This window comes from Chiloscyllium plagiosum, unplaced genomic scaffold (assembly GCF_037043375.1).
Source record: "Chiloscyllium plagiosum isolate Xiang-an unplaced genomic scaffold, Cpla_swu_hap1 HiC_scaffold_2, whole genome shotgun sequence".
Taxonomy (NCBI): domain Eukaryota; kingdom Metazoa; phylum Chordata; class Chondrichthyes; order Orectolobiformes; family Hemiscylliidae; genus Chiloscyllium; species Chiloscyllium plagiosum.
The window spans coordinates 91,844,178-91,862,627 of NW_028270140.1; the positions used below are offsets into that span (position 1 = coordinate 91,844,178).

Genomic DNA, 18,450 nt, shown 5'->3' on the forward strand with positions numbered 1-18,450 from the left:
ATTTTGTGGCCATTACTAAGAAGAAGGTGCTAGGGAAACTGCAAGTTCTGAAGATGGATATATCGCCTGGACCGGATGAACTGCATCCCAGCGTTCTGAAGGAGATAGCTGAGAAGATTATGAGGCATTAGTGGTGGTCTTTCAGGAATCACTGGAGTCAGGGTGGGTTTCAGAGGATTGGAAAATGGCTATAATAACACCCTTACTTAAGAAGGGAGGGAGGGAGGGTGAAGCTGAGAAATTATAGGCTGGTTAGCCTGACGTTAGTCATTTGTAAGAGTCCGTCATTAAGGATGAGATTATGGAGTGCTTGGAAGTGCATGGTAAAGTAGGGCTAAGTGAGCATGGCTTCATCTAGGGCAGGTCATGCCTGACAAATCTGTTACATTTTTTAAGGAGGTAATAAGAAAGTTAGACAAAAGGGAGCTAGTGGAAATTATCTATTTAGATTTCCACACGGCTTTTGACAAGATGGCACACAGGAGGTTGTGAAATAAGATTTCAAAAAACCCATGGTGTTAGGAACAAGTATCGGCATGGATATAGGATTGGTTGGCTGGCAGCAGGCAGAGCGAAGATAATGGGGACTTTTTCGGCATGGCAGCTGGTGACTAGTGGAGTTCCGCAGGGTCAGTGTTGGGAAAACAACTATTCATGTTCTACATTAATAATCTGGAGAAAGGAACTGAAGGCATTGTTGCTAAATTTGCAGATAACTCAATAATAGTTGGAGGGACAGTGCTGAGAAAGGAGCAAGGCTGCAGAAGGACTTGAACAAATGAGATTAGGCAAAGAAGTGGCAGAGAGAATACAATGTGGGAAATTATGAGGTTAAGCGATTCATTAGGAAGGTTAGAGGTGAAGACTATTTTATAAATGGAGGTAGGCCTTGGAAATCTGAAACACAAAGAAAATTAGGAGTTCTAGTTCAGGATTCTCTTAAGGTAAACATGCGAGTTCAACTGGAGTTCAAAGGCAAATGCAATGTTAGTGTTCATTTCAAGAGGGCTAGAATACATGAGTAGAGATGTACTGCTGAGGCTGTATAAGGCTCTGGTCAGACCGCATTTGGAATATTATGAACAGTTTAGGGCCTTGTATCTAAGGGAGGACATGCTGGCATTGGAAGAAGCCTAGAGAAGGTTCACAAAAATGATCTTGGGGATGAAGGGCTTGTCATATGAGGAGTGATTGAGCATTCTGGGTCTGTATAAATGTTTAGAAGGATTGCTGGGATGGCAGGGAATCTCATTGAAACTTGTAGAATACCAAGGACCTGGAATGGAGAAGGTGTTTCCACTAGTAGGATAGACCAGAACTTGTGGACACAGCCATAGAATGAAGGATGACCCTTTCGAACTGAGATGTCGGGAAATTTCTTTAGCCAGAAGGTGGTAAATCTGTCGAACTCAATGCCACAGATGGTTATGGAGGCCAAGTCATTGAGTGTATTTAAGATAGAGATAGATTCTTGATTTGTAAAATGAGAAGACAGAAGAATGGGCTGAGAAACATGGCAGCCATGATTGAATGGTGGGGCAAACTCAATGGGCTGAATGGCATAATTCTGCTACTATATCTTATGGTCTAACATTACTGTGCCTGCATGGTAAGACCATTTTTTAAATAGGATTTTTAAAAGGATTGGCAGTGCTATCTTTGGAGGATGTCTTTTGAATTTCAAAGCATTCTGCCAGATGATAATACCCTGCCTTCCTTTTGCCATGCCTGAACTTTAAAACTCACCCCTTTGGCCCCCACCTCCAACTCCTTTTCTAGGATGTTCAAACCCTGCAAGCCTAATACTCCAATGTACCTAGGTCCTGGGATCCAGTGGCACATTCATCCTGGGACTGGATTCAGTCCTAGCAGCATCCACTCCCAAGCTTTGGTGCGACCGGGATGGGGAATGTTGGTGCTGTCAAATTCCTCCTCGTGAGTCCCACTCTGCATTCATTAAACCTGATTTGCAGTGCATTATGGCTTATCCTGTTGACTGGCTTGCCACTGTGAGGATTCTGCTTTGATGAAGTGAAAGCTGAGGCAGCAACTACCAGATTCCCCATCATGCCTCTACCATGCTGAAATGTGTGGCTTCCATATTCTGGTCAATAATCTGCCATGTTGGAGTCTAAATCTCTCCATGCTATTAGACAATAACAGTAGGTGTCAAATTTGGAATAAACAAAATCATCTCAAGTGAAATAACATTTTTTGTCAAAAGACTCTGAAACTAGTTCACCCAGTAAAGTATGAAGAAATCTTCATCTCCTATTTTCATTGCCCTATATGATAATTTTACATATGGGAGATATAAGACACTACCTGCAATTATCAGGCTTGGAAACAACAAACTCAGACACTAAGGTACACAAACTAGCCAGAGAAAGTGCTGCTGTGGTATCTTAAGAAGTACTAACTGGCCAGTGATAGATTTGATTGATATGAAATATCAGAACACTGAGAACTCAAGGAATGACTGCTGAATTGTTGCTGCTGAAGATAGCAGACATTAATTAAACAACCGTGATCTCAAGTCAAAACCTTTCCATCTCAAGGCCACCAAATTAACCTATTTATTCCTTTCATCTTCCTTTGTTAACTTTGTACCAGTGTGTATGCGCACTTGTCATTGTCTGTTTTTCAGTGTCACCTAATGAATCTGCTATTTCTTTCACTGAAGAAAACACTGTTATTGACCCCTTACTTATATATTAAACTTTGGATAAAATACATTTTTATTGGAGAGGAGTGTACCCTATTGCTTAAACGAATGTAAATCTTAACAGCAGCCAACCAAGTTTGCAAAAAGCAGAGCTTATGAATACTTCCTCACCTGGTTGTAACAAGCCACAGGTCTGATCACTTAATCGTTCTATTTCTGTACTCATTGGCATGTGAGTAATCCCAAGATTACGATATAGAGGTGTTGCTTTTCAATTTCTTACCTAGCTGTCCAAATTCTGCTTTCAGGACCTCATCCCTCTTTCTGCCTTTAGGTTGGTACCAATGTGGGCCACAACCTCTGGCTATTCATCCTCCACTAAAATAATATTCTGAATCTGCTCAGTGATGTCCTTGAGCCTGGCATGTAGATAGGCTGTCTTTCTTTATCAACTCACATACAATTATTTGCCTTCTATTCATCTTAATCCTCAACTGTGCAGCTAAGCTATTTGTGATACCATGGATATTGGCTCTTGCTACATTTCTCCAAGGAACCATCACCCTCATTAGGCTCTGAAATGAAAAACAGGTAAGAATGAGTGAGAAAGATTTAGGGGACTCATTCAGTACTTAGAGATAGCCTGGTGATCACATATTCTCTTTCTAGTTCGTAGAGTCATAGAGATGTACAGCATGGAAACAGACTGTTCTTCATCTGCAGAATGACCACCTTCTTAAACATGCTACATAGATTTCACCTACACAGATGATCAGTGACTTCATCCACCACTCAGGTTGCTTAACCAGGAATTCAAATTTCTGCAGCTGGTGACACTGCATGTTTTTGTTCAGGCCTCGTAAAGTGTCCATGACTCCCTACAGGTCACAAGATGGGCATCCCACATGGCCAAGTTGTCCTGTCATGCCTTAACTTACTTTCAGACTATTAACCATGGTGGCACAGTGGTTAGCACTGCTGCCTCACAGCGCCAGAGACCCAGGTTCAATTCCCACCTCAGGCGACTGACTCCCCGTTCTCCCCGTGTCTGCATGGGTTTCCTCCGGGTGCTCTGGTTTCCTCCCACAGTCCAAAGATGTGCAGGTCAGGTGAATTGGCCATGCTAAATTGCCCGTAGTGTTAGGTAAGGGGTAAATGTAGGGGTATGGGTGGGTTGCACTTCGGCGGGGTGGTGTGGACTTGTTGGGCCGAAGGGCCTGTTTCAACAATGTAAGTAATCTAATCTAAACTGGAGAATAGAAAGTAGAATGACTTACTATTATTCACCATATGGTCATTCTCCTGTGCCTAATTTAGGTACTTTAGAATTATGTAAACATGTTTTTTTTTCTCTGTAATCCAGTTATTTATACACCTTCCACAAAAGTAGTGGAAGGATCTAACTATTTGCACACAGACTCTTAAAGTAGATGCTCACTGACCAAGCAACTTACAACTTTGCTGGGAAGTCAATTTATTCTTTGACTCTTCTTTCCTTCAATTCTTAAGTAACAAGAGATTTCAAAGAAACAAGCAAAACACTCACTAGCCAGTCACTGAACCATTTCCCTGGAAAAGTATGGTTTCACAGCAGCAGTCCAGAATGAATAGAAGGTACACTTTAAATTCTTGTTCTTTTTTGAAGTCTTTGAAGTTCTGCAACTCTCACCAGTTATTCACTTGTTACTTCTTATTGCTAACCTATCAGTTGCTCAGGCTGAACCTCACCCCTGACTGCAGCGAATTCCTTTAGATTAAATTCAAAGCCTGCACTCTGTATCTAGCTGCGCCCTCAGTGACAAGCAGCTTATCTTTGCTGCTAATTTCATGTGCTTTGCAAAACCACCTGTATTTATACTTGTTGAAATTCTACAGTGCATTCAGCACTGCTGACTTGAATAAAACTAGGTCAAACTAACTCCTGATTAACAAGCTGCAATTGCCTCTCCAGTATTGAGCTTGTTACTCTCTAAGACTGAAATAAATTTTAATTGTAAATTGTAGTTAAATGTTAAGTGCAAATTAGACTAGATTCTATAAAGCGTTATGCCTTAAAATTATGCCTTATCAAATTTCCAAGCTCAATCTCTGAATAGCTGTACTCAGTAAAAGGCTGCTGTTTTGTGCTGTCGAACAGCACCAGTATGGACAGTACAGCTTGCAGATGTCTTCATATTTTTTGTCCCTTTAAATACAACTGGTAAAGTTATAAATTGGGAATCTACAACCAAAATATTGCTCTTAATTGCATATATAAGGTTGCCTCCCACTTGGAATAAGAATGCTGCACAGTAATCTAGAATAGCTCTTTTTTTAAAAAAAACTCTTTCTTCTGATATGACATTGCTGGCAAGACCAATAGTCATAGAGATGTACAGCAAAGACCCTTCGGTCCAACTCATCCATGCCAACCAGATAGCCTAAATTAAGCTAGTCCCATTTGCCAGCATTTGGCTGGTATCCATCCAAACCCATTCTGCTCATATATCCATCCAGATGCCTTTAAAAGTTGTAATTATATCAGCCTCCACCACTTCCTCTGGCAGGTTATTCAATACACACACCACTCTTTTAAATATTTCCCTTCTCATTTTAAACTAATGGACTGCAGTTTTGGACTTCCCTTCCCTGGGGAAAAGACCTTGACTATTTACAATATTCATGCCCTTCATGATTTTATAAACCTCTACAAGGTCACCCCTCAGCCTCCGAAGCTCCAGAGAAAGCAGCCCCAGCCTATTCAGTCTTTTCCAATAGCTCAAACCCTCGAACCTTGGCAACATCCTTGTAAATATTTTCTGAACCATTGCAAGTTTCAAAACATCCTTCTGATATGAGGAAAACCAGAATTGCACGCAGTACTCCAAAAATATGCCTAACCAATGTCCTGTATAGCTGCAACATGACCTCTCAACTCATATACTCTATGCACTAACCAATAAAGGATAGTATACCAAATGCCTTCTTCACTATCCTATCTACCTGCAACACCTCTTTTAAGGAGCTGCATTCCAAGGTCTCTTTGTTCAGGAACATTTCCCAGGATGTTGTCATTAAGTGCATATGTCCTGCCCTGATTTGCCTTTCCAAAATGTAGCACCTCACATTTATATAAATTAAACTCAATATGGGCCACTCCTCAGTCCATTGGCCCATATGATCAAGATCCTGTTGTACTCTGAGGTAATCTTCTTGGCTGTCCACTATACCTCCAATTTTGGTGTTTTTGCAAACTTACTAACTATACGTCCTATTTTCACATCCATATCATTTATATAAATGACAAAAAGCCATGGACCCAGCACCAATCATTGTGGTACACCACATCCATTCATTTCCATTTGTTTCCTCACTGGAATAGCAGAATCCCAGCTCTGGCATCAGAAATGCCCTCTATCAATTACCAAACACATGGCCACTACTATCTAGAAGGACATAGACAGCAGATACATATATACTGTTATGTATTTAGAGAGACTGGATTGGTTAGGACTATATTCACTGGCTTTTAGAAGAATGAAGGGAGATCTCGTAGAAATCTTTAAAATTCTAACAAGACTAGGCATGGTAAACACAGAAAGGATTTTTCTGATGACCAGGGAGTCCAGAACCAGGAGTCACAGCCTAAGGATATGAGGTAGTCTATTTAGGATTTACATGAAGGAAAATTTCTTTATCCAGAGATTGTGATGTTCTCTGCCAGAAAGAATGGTTGAGGCCAAAATATTGAATTTTTTTCAAGAAGGATTTAGATGTACTTCTTAGAGCTAAAGGATCAAAATGTATGGGGAGAAAGCAGAAATAGGTTACTCAGTTGGAAGAAGGGCTTTTGCCCAAAACGTTGATTTTCCTGCTTCTTGGATGTTGCCTGACCAGCTGTGCTTTTCCAGTACCACTCTAATGTCGACTCTGATTTCTAGCATCTGCAGTCCTCACTTCTGCCTATTCAGTTGGATGATCAACCATGGTCATATTCAATGGCATAACAAAATTGAAGGGCTAAATGGCCTACTGCTGCTCCTATTTTCTATATTTCTAACTGATTATTTATTGGATATTTTAAGTAACTGGCAGTTCTGAGTTAAGATAGCATTTTAGCAAAGATACCTTTTTCACTTGGGTTAATGAGGAACTTAATGTTCTATAATTAAAGGATGTTAATAGATGAAAATCAGCAAATCAAGTATTGCACCAGACATTAACAAAAAGGTCATTAAGGTATTGTAAAATGCCACTTTTTAATTCACTCATGGAACATGGGTGCCCTTAGGAAAGCCTCCATTTATTGCCAATTCCTCATTCCCCACAAGAATTGGTGTAATCCAGTGGTGGAGGTCATAGGATCATACAAGTTAGGATGAATGGTTTATCACTCAGCCCCTCAAGCTTGCCCTGCCATTCAATAAAATCTCGTCATTCCACATTCCCTACCTTACCTAATAATATTTCACACTGTTGCTCATCAAGAATCTATCTGCATCTGCCCTAAAAAAATTCAAGTCTGCATTTGGAGAAAACATTTTCAAAGACTCACATACAAAAATTTATCCTTATTTCTGTCTAAATTGATAACCCTTTTTAAAGAGTGAGGACCAGTACTAGGTTCTCGTACAAGAGGAAACATTTTTCCCGCATCAACCATATCAAAACTCCTTGGGATTTTACACATTTTTAATCCCTTACTCTAGTTCCAACAACTACATGCCTAACCTGTCCAACCTTCCCTCTTAATGGAATCTCACCTATTTCAGATATTAGTCTGGTAGACCTTCCCTGAACTACTTCCAACATGTTTACATTCTTCCTTAAATAAGTCTAAACTATAACAGAACTCCAGTTGTAGTTTCCCCAATGCCCTCTGTAAATTAGACGACACCTATCAAAACCATGTAGATGGACAAGGGCAGCAGATAAATGTAAATACCACCAACTGCCAGTACCCTCCAAGCCACTCACCATCCTTACTTGCAATTGCATTACTGTTCCTTCAGTGTCACTGGGTCAAAATCCTGGAAATCTCTGCCTAACAGGATTGTGAGTGTACGCATCTCAGAGCTCAACAATTTTTCACCATTTTGATAATGTTTCTTTTTTATTCTTTCTGCAGAAATTGGCTTTAAATGGCTGGTCTAGTTAAAAGATTTTCTCAGGAGCAACCTTTGGGGTATTGATAGTGGGGAATTCAGCAATGGCAATGCTGTTAAACATCAAAGAGAAATGATGAGATTTTCTTTTGTTGGAGATCATCAGGATTTACTTTTTGTCAATATCTCTCTCTCTCTTCAGGTGTTTTCCACTTTCTTATAGGAAGCACAGTATGACTGGTTCACAAATTATAAAGTCTCTCACTTACTGGTCAAAAGCAACACTTTGCAGCAATAGGTGAGGGAAAATAAACTGGCTTTTTTAAGGCTTTAGCTAGCTTTTACTACAGATAAAAGGACTCTATCTAATTTCCAGAGGTCCAATTGCTTCTGGCAGTTACACAGTTTTCAGTAGACAGAAGGCCTGTGTTATTGAAAACTGGTCACCACTCCACAGATCAGTCAGCTACATGTTGCATCTCGTACATTCCCCGTGTTTCCACTTAACTCGCAATAAATATTTGCCCCCAACCAGACCCCTTCTGGAGTACTGTGTGCAGTTCTAATCACCCTAATTGTGAAATGGAGAGGGTTCAAAAAAGATTTATCAGGATTTTACTGGAGGGTTTGATCATAAGGAGAGGCTGGGAATTTTTTCATTGGAGCATAGGAGGTTGATGGTTGTAGAGTCATAGAGATGTACAGCACGGGAACAGACCCTTCGGTCCAACTCATCTTTGCTGACCAGATATCCTAAACTAATCTAGTCCCATTTACCAGCACTTGGCTAATATCCCTCTAATCCCTTCCTATTCATATACCCATCCAGATGTTGTAATTGTAAATGTTGTAATTGTAACAGCCTCTACCACATCCTCTGGCAGCTCATTCCATACACGCTCTGCGTGAAAAAGTTACCACTTGGGTCCCTTTTAAATCTTTCCCCTCTCACCATAAACATATATTCTCTAGTTCTGGACTCCCCCACCCCAGGGAAAAGACCTGTCTATTTACCCTATCCATGCCCCTCATGATTTTATAAACATCTACATCAGTCTCCAACACTCCAGGGAAAACAGCCCCAGCCTATTCAGCCTCTCCCTATAGCTCAAATCTTCCAACTCTGGCAACACCCTCATAAATCGTTTCTGAACCCTTCCAAGTTTCACAACATTCTTCCTGTAATAAGTAGACCAGAATTGAACACAGTATTCCAAAAATGCCCTAACCAATGTCTTGTACAGCCACATTCTGACTTCTTAGTACCTATAGCAATGCACTGATTTCAGATGCTATACTTCCCAGACTTCCGCTGCCCATGTCCTTCCAGCTGATAGAGGTCACAGGTTTGAAAAGTGCTGTCATGGGAGCCTTGATGAATTTCTGCAGTATATCATGTAAATGGTAAACACCGTTATATTGTATCAATAATTAATATATCCAAAATTGAAGATGGTGGATTGGGTGTCAAGCCTAACAACGTGTTTATACCTACCTCACATAGTCTGCAGTAGTCCATGCCAGGTCATCAGACCTCTAGTAACACTATGCAGCGGGTCATGATGTCTAGATCCTCCTTTTTGGCCACATTCTCCTATTTATTTCCAAAGGTAGTACCTGAGGACCTCTTGACTGCTGCACTAATCTCTCACCCTCTCCCTCCCTCCCCTCTCTCTTTTGCCCAAGTGCACTATTAATGCATCAACCTTTTCATCCTCTCTGTCTATTCTGCTGATTAGTTTGCAAGAATATACATTGCAGTAATTTCTTTATCTTTAAGAGCTATTTGCATTTAAGAACAGACTGTCTGGACAACATTGTCTGCAAACATCACTGCTGGGTCTCCTGTTATGTACACAGTTTGCTGTGATTGCAAGATTAACAAGCAGCAAGTAGTGTTGGAGGCACGTGACCTCTTACTACAATCATTCAGATAATGTGGTTACATAAATTTTACTTACTTTGATCCAAATGGACATGAACACATTTCAATTTGCACCAGAAAATCAGGGAAACATAATTTCTCTTCTTCTCAATGGTATGCTCAGCTATCATAATGACTTTTTATTGGAAGTTGATTAGATTAGATTAGATTCCCTACAGTGTGGAAACAAGTCCTTCGGTCCAACAAGTCCACACCGACCCTCCGAAGAGTAACCCACCCTGACCCATTTCCCTCTGACTAATGCATTTAACACTATGGGCAATTTAGAATGACCAATTCATCTGACATGCACATCTTTGAACTGTGGGAGGAAACCAGAGCACCTGGAGGAAGCCCACGCAGACACGGGGAGAATGTGCAAACAGACAGTTGCCCATGGCTGGAATCGAACCTGGGTCCCTGGCACTGTGTGGCAGCAGTGCTAACCACTGAGCCACCGTGGGTGAAGTAATTTTGAGTTTTCCAACTTTTTCCAAAAAATTAAAATATCCACCATAAAATATTGAAAAATATAATTCTATTAAGTCTCTTATTTAATGCTGGAATTACTTCAGGACTATTCTATGACAGTTAGAGGTTTTTGCAAAGACTATTTTATAACAAAACTCGTGAGTTAAAAGTATTATGTAATGTCACAAAGCTTTTGGTATGAATAGAGACAATTTTCTCAAACTGTGATGCAAAAATGAAACATCAGGCAAAATTGCAGGCAGTATATTTAATCATTAACATAGTTCATGAATGTAACACTTTGACCACGAGTAGGAATACAAATGAACTTTGTGATTGGAACTGGGTATGAAAACCTGTTTTGATTATCTTAACCATGACATATACAGTAATGCCTATTCCACATGCTAGTATGTTAAAAATATTGTAGAATTTTATTCTGTGTAGCATGCATTACAAATACTGAAAAAGATACAATATATTTTGTATTCCGAAGAATATTAAGAGTATATTTCCAGTTTGTTTTCATCGGCACTAATGATGCTGAGAAAGTGAACAAACAAAACATCAACACAATCTGAAAACACAAAGATTATCATCATTAAATAAACATGCCTTTTTTTCAAAATCAGTATAGAAATGTATCACCACAGCACTTGCATTTGTGTGTACTGTGTTGCAAGTGATCTTTGCTATTTTATTAGTTTAATGTAATATGCAATGTTAAATTTAGAAAACTACTTTGGCCCAATTAGCACTTATGATTTTTTTTGATAACTACAGAACTATGTCTCTGTAAACTTGTGGTAAACTATCAGTGCTTCTGTTCCTTTACATTATGTGCATTTTTTTAATAGAAGGACTTAGGATATGTATAGATGCATTGTATCATTCAAATTAAACTGTTTAAACAGTTCGAATCTCCCTAAAGTTTTCTCTTTAAATATCTATGGATGAAAAAAGCTATAATGCAAAACTATAATGAAGATGTACACTTTTAAGCTATTTTAAATCTTATTAATAAAAATAAGTAGAGAATGCAACACTGAAAAAAAATTCAATGAATACTGTACTGATTACCATCAGCACAACTTTATGTGTAAAATAGAAAATAAATAAATTTAACTGAAATCTCCAAGCTAATAAGAAATTGAGATTCAACTGAAAGCTTATGAAACTTGAACTAACGTTTTGGACCATACAAGCCATTCAGGCTTCAGACCATAAAAGTCATTCAAACTGTTTTAATGAGGTAATTGCATGCAAGAAAATACAGTGGAACTTTAATCATTACAAGCCTGTACATCAATTAACAGCCATTATTAAACCAACACAAAAGCTACACCGCTGGCCTCTCATGCACAGCATACAGTTTAAACAACTGGGACAATAAAATTAGTTTTTTTTTAAAACCTGCATTCAAAGATAAATTGTAATGCTGGTTCTGCTTTTCTCTATGATAACACTTCTATGAAAGATGCACACAATTCCCAGTTCCTGAAAAACACCCCATTCTTCTATATATCATCAAGGAATTCTTATTCTTGCAGTGTTTCTTTTGACCTTTCCTGTGCGTCTAACATGGTGATTTCACCACTGCTGACATCACTGATGGCTTCACCAGTGTTGGTATCAGCACTGACATCACTGGTGGCTTCACCAGTGTTGGTATCAGCACTGACATCACTGCTGCCATTATCAGCATTAGCAGTGTTAACATCACCAGTGTGTTGATTCACATCATCTTCCATTGTTCTTTGTAAATCTTGACTGTTTTCATTTTCCACTGCTATGTTCTGTGAGAACGATGAGTCATTGGGGTCAGTGCTGGTATTTTCAATGTTATTCTGGCTATTGGTATTTCCAAGGCGACTAGATGCCACCACAGCTTTTACAGCAGCCTGTTGAACAGAAAACATTAATTCATTTACTGTATGATGACATATTAAATATGTAATACAAGCTGACATAAAAATTACTAGAATATTCTTCCACCACATTTGACACAATAATGTGAAAAAAAAGGAATTCATTTTGCATTTACTTGAAAACTAAAATGCAGCAATGCTGGAAACCTGAAATAAGAAATATTGGGAACATGCTTTAAAGGAATTGTTCAGGGGTTAGTTTCTTTGTTCCAAATATAATTTTAATATTTTATTTTATCCAGTAATTGAGAGTAACTCCTTTATCTAAGAAGAGAGTCAAAATAAAGGAATCTGCAGGCCAGTTAGCTTAACAACTGTCATAGAAAAAATGTCAGAGGTTATTGTCGATAGGCACTTGGATAACTTCAAGTAATCAGACAAGGTCAACATTGTTTTGTGAAAGAGAAATCATGTTTAATCAATCTGGTGGAGTTTAATGAGGAGGTAACAGGTGCTCAAGATAACATGAATAGCAAAGTATTTATTGTACTTTAGTTTCCAAAAGGCATCCAACAAGTTGGCACAAAGATTATGTTTGAAAATAAATGCTCAAGGTGTATGCTATAGCATACTGGCATGGACAGATTTGTTGGCTAATGAGAAACAGAGAGTAAATGTAAATGGGTCTTTTACAGGTTGAAAGATGAAATAAGTGGTGTGCTACAGGGAAATTATGCTTCAGTTGTACTGGCCACTAGTACTGTGCACAGTACTTGTCACCTTATTTAAGGAAGGATGTTAAATGTCTTGGAGATGGTTCAGTAAAGATTTACCAGACTAATATGTGGAATGGGCAGGATGTCTTATGGGGAGACATTGGACAGGCTACATAGAACATAGAACAGTACAGCACAGTCCTCGATGTTGTGCCAACCTTTCATCCTACTCTAAGATCAAACTAACCTACATACCCCTCATTGTACTATTTTTCATCTGCCTATCCAAGAGTCGCTTAAATGTACCTAATGTATCTGCCTCTACCACCACCACTGGCACTGCATTCCATGCACTCACCACTCTCTGTGTAAAGAACAGACCTCTGCCATCTCCCCTAAACTTTCTTTCAATCACCTTAAAATTATGCCCCCTTGTGATAGCCATTTCCATCCTGGGAAAAAGGCTCTGGCTATCCACTCTATCTAGGCCTCTCATCATCTTGTACACCCTTCTTTGCTTCAATGAGAAAAGCCCCAACTCTCTCAACCCTTCTTCATAAGACCTGCCCTCCAATGCAAGCAGTATCCTGGTAAGTCCCTTGTGCACCCTCTCAAAAGCTTCAATATCCTTCCTATAATGAGGTGACCGTAACCGAACACAATATTCCAAGTATGGTCTAGCCAGAGCTCTACAGAGCTGCAGCATAATCTTGCGGCTCTTAATCTCAATTCTCCTGCAAATGAAAGCCAACTGACCATATGTTTTCTTAACAGCCCTATCAATGTGGGTGGCAAAACTGAGGGATCTATGGACATGGATCCCAAGATCCCTTTGTTCCTCCACACTGCCAAGAATCCTGCCTTTAACTCTATATTCTGCATTCAAATTCGACCTTCGAAAGTGAATTGCTTCACACTTTCCTGGTTGAACTCCGTCTGCCACTTACCAGCCTAGTTCTGCATTCTGTCAATGCGCCATTGTAACCTCCAACAACCCTCCACACTATCCACCACTCCACCAACCTTCCTGTCACTGGCAAACTTACTAACCCACCCTTCCACTTCCTCATCCAAGTAATTTATAAAAATCACAACGAGAAAGGACCCAGAACAGCTCCCTGTAGAATACCACTGGTCACCAAGTGCATGGCTGAATACTTTCCATCTGCTACCACCCTTTGTCTTCTATGGGCCAGCCAATTCTGTATCCAGACAGCCAGATTTCCCTGTATCCCATGTCTCCTTACTTTCTGAATGAACCTACCATTGGGAACCTTATCAAATACCTTGCTAAAATCTATGTACACCACATTCACTGCTCTACCTTCATCAATATGTTTTGTCACATCTTCAAAGAATTCATTAAGGTTTGTGAGGTATGACCTGCCCTTCACAAAACCATGCTATCTCTAATCAAGCTATGGGTTTCCAAGTAATCATAAATCCTGTCTCTCAAAATCCTCTCCAATAATTTGCCCACTAGTTATGTAGACCGATTGGTCTGTAGTTCCCAGGATTATCCCGATTCCCTTCCTTGAACAAGGGAATAACATTTGCTATCCTCCAATCATCTGTCACTACTCCCGTGGGCAGTGAGGATGCAAAGATCATCATCAAAGGTACAGCAATCTCTTTCCTTGCTTTCTGTAGTAACCTTGGGTATATTCCATCTAGCCCAGGGGACTTAGCTATCCTCATGTTTTATAAAATTTCCAGCACATTCTCTTTTTAACATCAACTTGTTCAAACATAGCAGCCTGTATCATGCTGTCCTCACAAACATCAAGGTCCCTGTTAGTAGTTAATACTGAAGTAAAATATTAATTGAGGACCTCTCCTACCTGACTGCAGGCACAAGTTCCCTCCACTATCCTGGATCAGCCCCACCTTCACTCTGGCCATTCTCTTGTTCCTCACGTCAGTGTAGAATGCCTTACGATTTTCCTTAATATGACCTGCTAAAGCTTTTTCATGCTCCCTTCTCGTTCTCCTAAGTCCATTCTTCAGTTCCTTCCTGACTACCTTGTAACCCTCCTTTGTAACCCTCTGGAGCCCTGTCTGATCCTTGCCTCCTGAACCCTAAGTAAGTTTCCTTCTTCCTCTTGACTAGATGTTCCACATCCCTTGTCACCCACAGTTCTTTCAACCTACCATTTGCCTCAGTGGGACAAACCTGTCCATCACTATCAACAAGTGCTCCCCAAATAACTTCCACATTTCTGTTATGCATTCCCCGAGAACATCTGTTCCCAATTTAAGCCACCCCAGTTTCTGCCCAATAGCATTGTAATTCCCGCTCCCCCAATTAAATACTTTCTCATACCGTCTGCTCCTATTCCTCTCCATGACTATAGTAAAGGTCAGGGAGTTGTGATCACTATTACCGAGATGCTCTCCCACTGAGAGATCTGGTGCCAAGCACCAAATTCAAAATGGCCTCTCCTCTAGTCAGGCTATCTACTTAGTGAATCTGGAACCCTTCATGGTCACACCTGACAAAAACTGCTCCATCCAAATGATATGAACTAAGGAGGTTCCAACCCATGACAACAACCCTGTTACTTCTGCATCTTTCCAAAATCTGCCTCCCAATCTGTTCCTCCATGTCTCTGTTGCTATTGGAGGATGTGTAGAAAACTCCCAATAAAGTGACAGCTCCTTTCCTGTTTCTGACTTCCACCCATACCGACTCTGTAGACAAATCCGCCTTGACAACCTCCCTTTCTGCAGCTGTGATACTATCCTTGAATAGCAATAAATTTACTTCCCCCCTCCATTCCTTTTGAAACATCTAACCCTGAAACATCCAATAACCATTCCTGCCCCTGTTCTATCCAAGTCTCTGTAATGGCCACAATATCATAGTTCCAAGTACTAATCCATGCTCTATGTTTGTCACCATTATTCCGATACTTATTGTGTTAAAATAGACACACTTGAATCCATCACACTGACTGCACCTTTGCCCTATCAACTGTCTATCCATGCTAATAGATTGTCTGCACGATGTATCTGGCTGTTCACTACCTACTTCATCATCTGATCCATAGCTCTGGTTCCCACCGTCCTGCCAATCTAATTTAAACCCTCCTGAAGAGCTCTAGCAAACCTCCCACCAGGATATGGGCGGCATGGTGGCACAGTGGTTAGTACTGCTGTCTCACAGCGCCAGAGACCCAGGTTCAATTCCCACCTCAGGCAACTGTCTGTGTGGAGTTTGCACATTCTCCCCGTGTCTGCGTGGGTTTCCTCTGAGTGCTCCGGTTTTCTCCCACAGTCCAAAAATGTGCAGGTTAGGTGAATTGGCCATGCTAAGTTGCCCATAGTGTTAGGTGAATGGGTAAATGTAGAGGAGTGGGTCTGGGTGGGTTGCTCTTCGGAGGGTTGGTGTGGACTTGTTGGGCCGAAGGGCCTGTTTCCACACTGTAAGTAATCTAATAGAAAACAAAATCTAATCTAATACTGGTGCTCCTCCAGTTCAGGTGCAACCCGTCTTCCTTGTACAGGTACCATTTTTTCTAGAAGCTATTCCAATGATCCACATATCTGAAGCCCTCCCTCCTACATCAGCCCTGCAGCCACATGCTCATCTGCACTCGCTCTCTGTTCCTAGCCTTATTAGCCCATGGCACCGGTAGCAATCTTGAGATTACTACTCTGCTCATCCTGCCTTCTAGCTTTCAAGCCAAATCCTTATATTCTTTTTCATGTCCTTTCCCTACCTCTGTCACTGATACCGATGTGTACCATGACTTCTTGCTGCTCTCCCTTCCCCTTAAGAATCCTGTAGACTCGATCCGAGACATTCCTGATCCTGGCACTTGGGCGGCAACATACTATCTGGAGTTACATTTGTGACAATAGAATCCCCTGTCTGTTCCTCTTACCATTGAATCTCCAATCACTATCACTCTCTTATTCTCTCTCTTCCCTTCTAGGCACAGAGCCAGACTCAGTGCCAGAAACATGACCGCCATGGCTTTCCCCAGTATGTTGCTCCCCCCCAGCAGTATACTTATTACTGAGGGGAACGTCCACAGGGGGTCCCTGTACTGTCTGCCTATTCCCTTTCCCTCTCCTGACCGTCACCCAGCCACCTTTATCCTATAACTTAGGTGTGACTACCTCCCAATAACTGCTCTGTATCACCCCCTCAGCCTCCTGAATGATCCGACTTGTATCTTCTGGAGTTTCAAAGAGCAAAAGGCAACTTGCCTGAAACATATACAAATCTAAGTGGTCTTGAAAGGATAGAAAGTCTAGAACTTTGAAAGTTGTGAGACTTTGGAACTCTCTTGCTATAAAGGTAGTGGAAGAAGGATCTTTGAATGCTTTTATGCAGAGAAATGTAGAATCTTTTTAAGTAAGGGGTGAGAGGCTACTAGGGATAGGTGGGAAGGTGGATTTGAGGTAACAATCAAATTAGCTATGATCTTATTGAATGGAGTAGGTTTGAGAGGCTGAAGGGCCTACAGACTGCCTCATTCCACCTCTAAGTTATTCCCTGGTGCTTTAATAGGTAGGGCAGTAGCAGATTCCAACATGACTTTTGCTTCCATTTGTTACTGGTTTCAGGTAGATACTACCTGCCTCTTGATGCTACTCAACACCTCTGATTGGACTGGTCTCCTGTCAATTAGGTAATTCACATTATTGAGACCAATGTAGCTTCAGCACATGCTTGTATTGGAGAAGCCGATTCAACATCTCAGCCTCATAATAAAAGGCCATTGACTGTAATAATTAATTGTTTTCTTTTTGTAAATATTATGAACATAAAAATTATGAATACAAGTCGGCCATTTGGCTTCTTGAGCCTGCTCCAAACATTCAATAAGATAATCGCTCGTCTGATTACATTTCCATCCTCCCTTATTACATTTCACTCCATTGCTTATCAAAAATAGATTTACCTCCACTTTTAAAACTCTGTTTACACAGTTTTTTCCAGGAAGTGTTCCAAAGACTCACAACCCACTGAGAAAATAAGTTTCCTCATCTCTCTTTTAAATGGACTAACCTTTATTTTAAATAGTGATCCTTCGTTTTAAATTCACCCACAAGGGGAAACATCCTTTCAACATGTACCATGTCAACCTTTTCAGGTACGTTTCTAAACTTCAATACATGCAAGTGCCCAACCTTTTTTGCAAAAGATTAACGACCCATTCTGGGCAAGGATCCAGTAAATATTCTGTGATCTGCATCCATTAATAATGTTATAGATCAGACCAGATTTCTTCAAAACATTTTAAGAAGGTAGCCCAGACCTTAACTTTTTCTTATTTTAAAGACAAATGTAAAGTGTCTGTTCCAGATGTAATGTGATATTGTAATCCAGATGTAAGGTCAAACTACTCGACATTAAATAAAACACAATTAATTTGTGATATGGAGGTGCCAGCGTTGGGCTGGGGTGGACAAATTCAAAAATCACACAACACCAGGTTATAGTCCAACAGGTTTATTTGGAAGTACAAGCTTTTGGAGTGAAACTCCTTTGTCAGGTGGCTAGTGGGACAGGATTGTAGGACACAGAATTTATAGTAAAAGGTCAAAGTGTCATACAACTGATGGGATGTATTGAACAAACCGAGATTGCTGTTAGGCCTTTAATAACTTAGAATGGGTTTCAGGTTTCGTTTCATTAATATGTAAGTCCCAGAACTTCTTTCAAGTCACATTCCCAAGATAATTTAAGGTTTTATTAAAAAAAAGGTAA

At 40.3% G+C, this 18,450-nt stretch overlaps 1 protein-coding gene across 3 annotated transcripts in view; it reads right to left on the minus strand.

The window, feature by feature from the left end:
- Positions 1-10,397: 10,397 nt before the first annotated feature.
- LOC122560168 (calcium/calmodulin-dependent protein kinase type IV) overlaps positions 10,398-18,450 on the minus strand; it is a 163,190-nt gene continuing 155,137 nt past the window's right edge. For all 3 annotated transcript variants that reach the window (XM_043710559.2, XM_043710542.2, XM_043710525.2), the window contains one exon: positions 10,398-12,045. In XM_043710559.2, the coding sequence (XP_043566494.1) occupies positions 11,683-12,045 (363 nt within the window). In that variant the 3' untranslated portion in view covers positions 10,398-11,682. The remainder of the gene's footprint in view (positions 12,046-18,450) is intronic.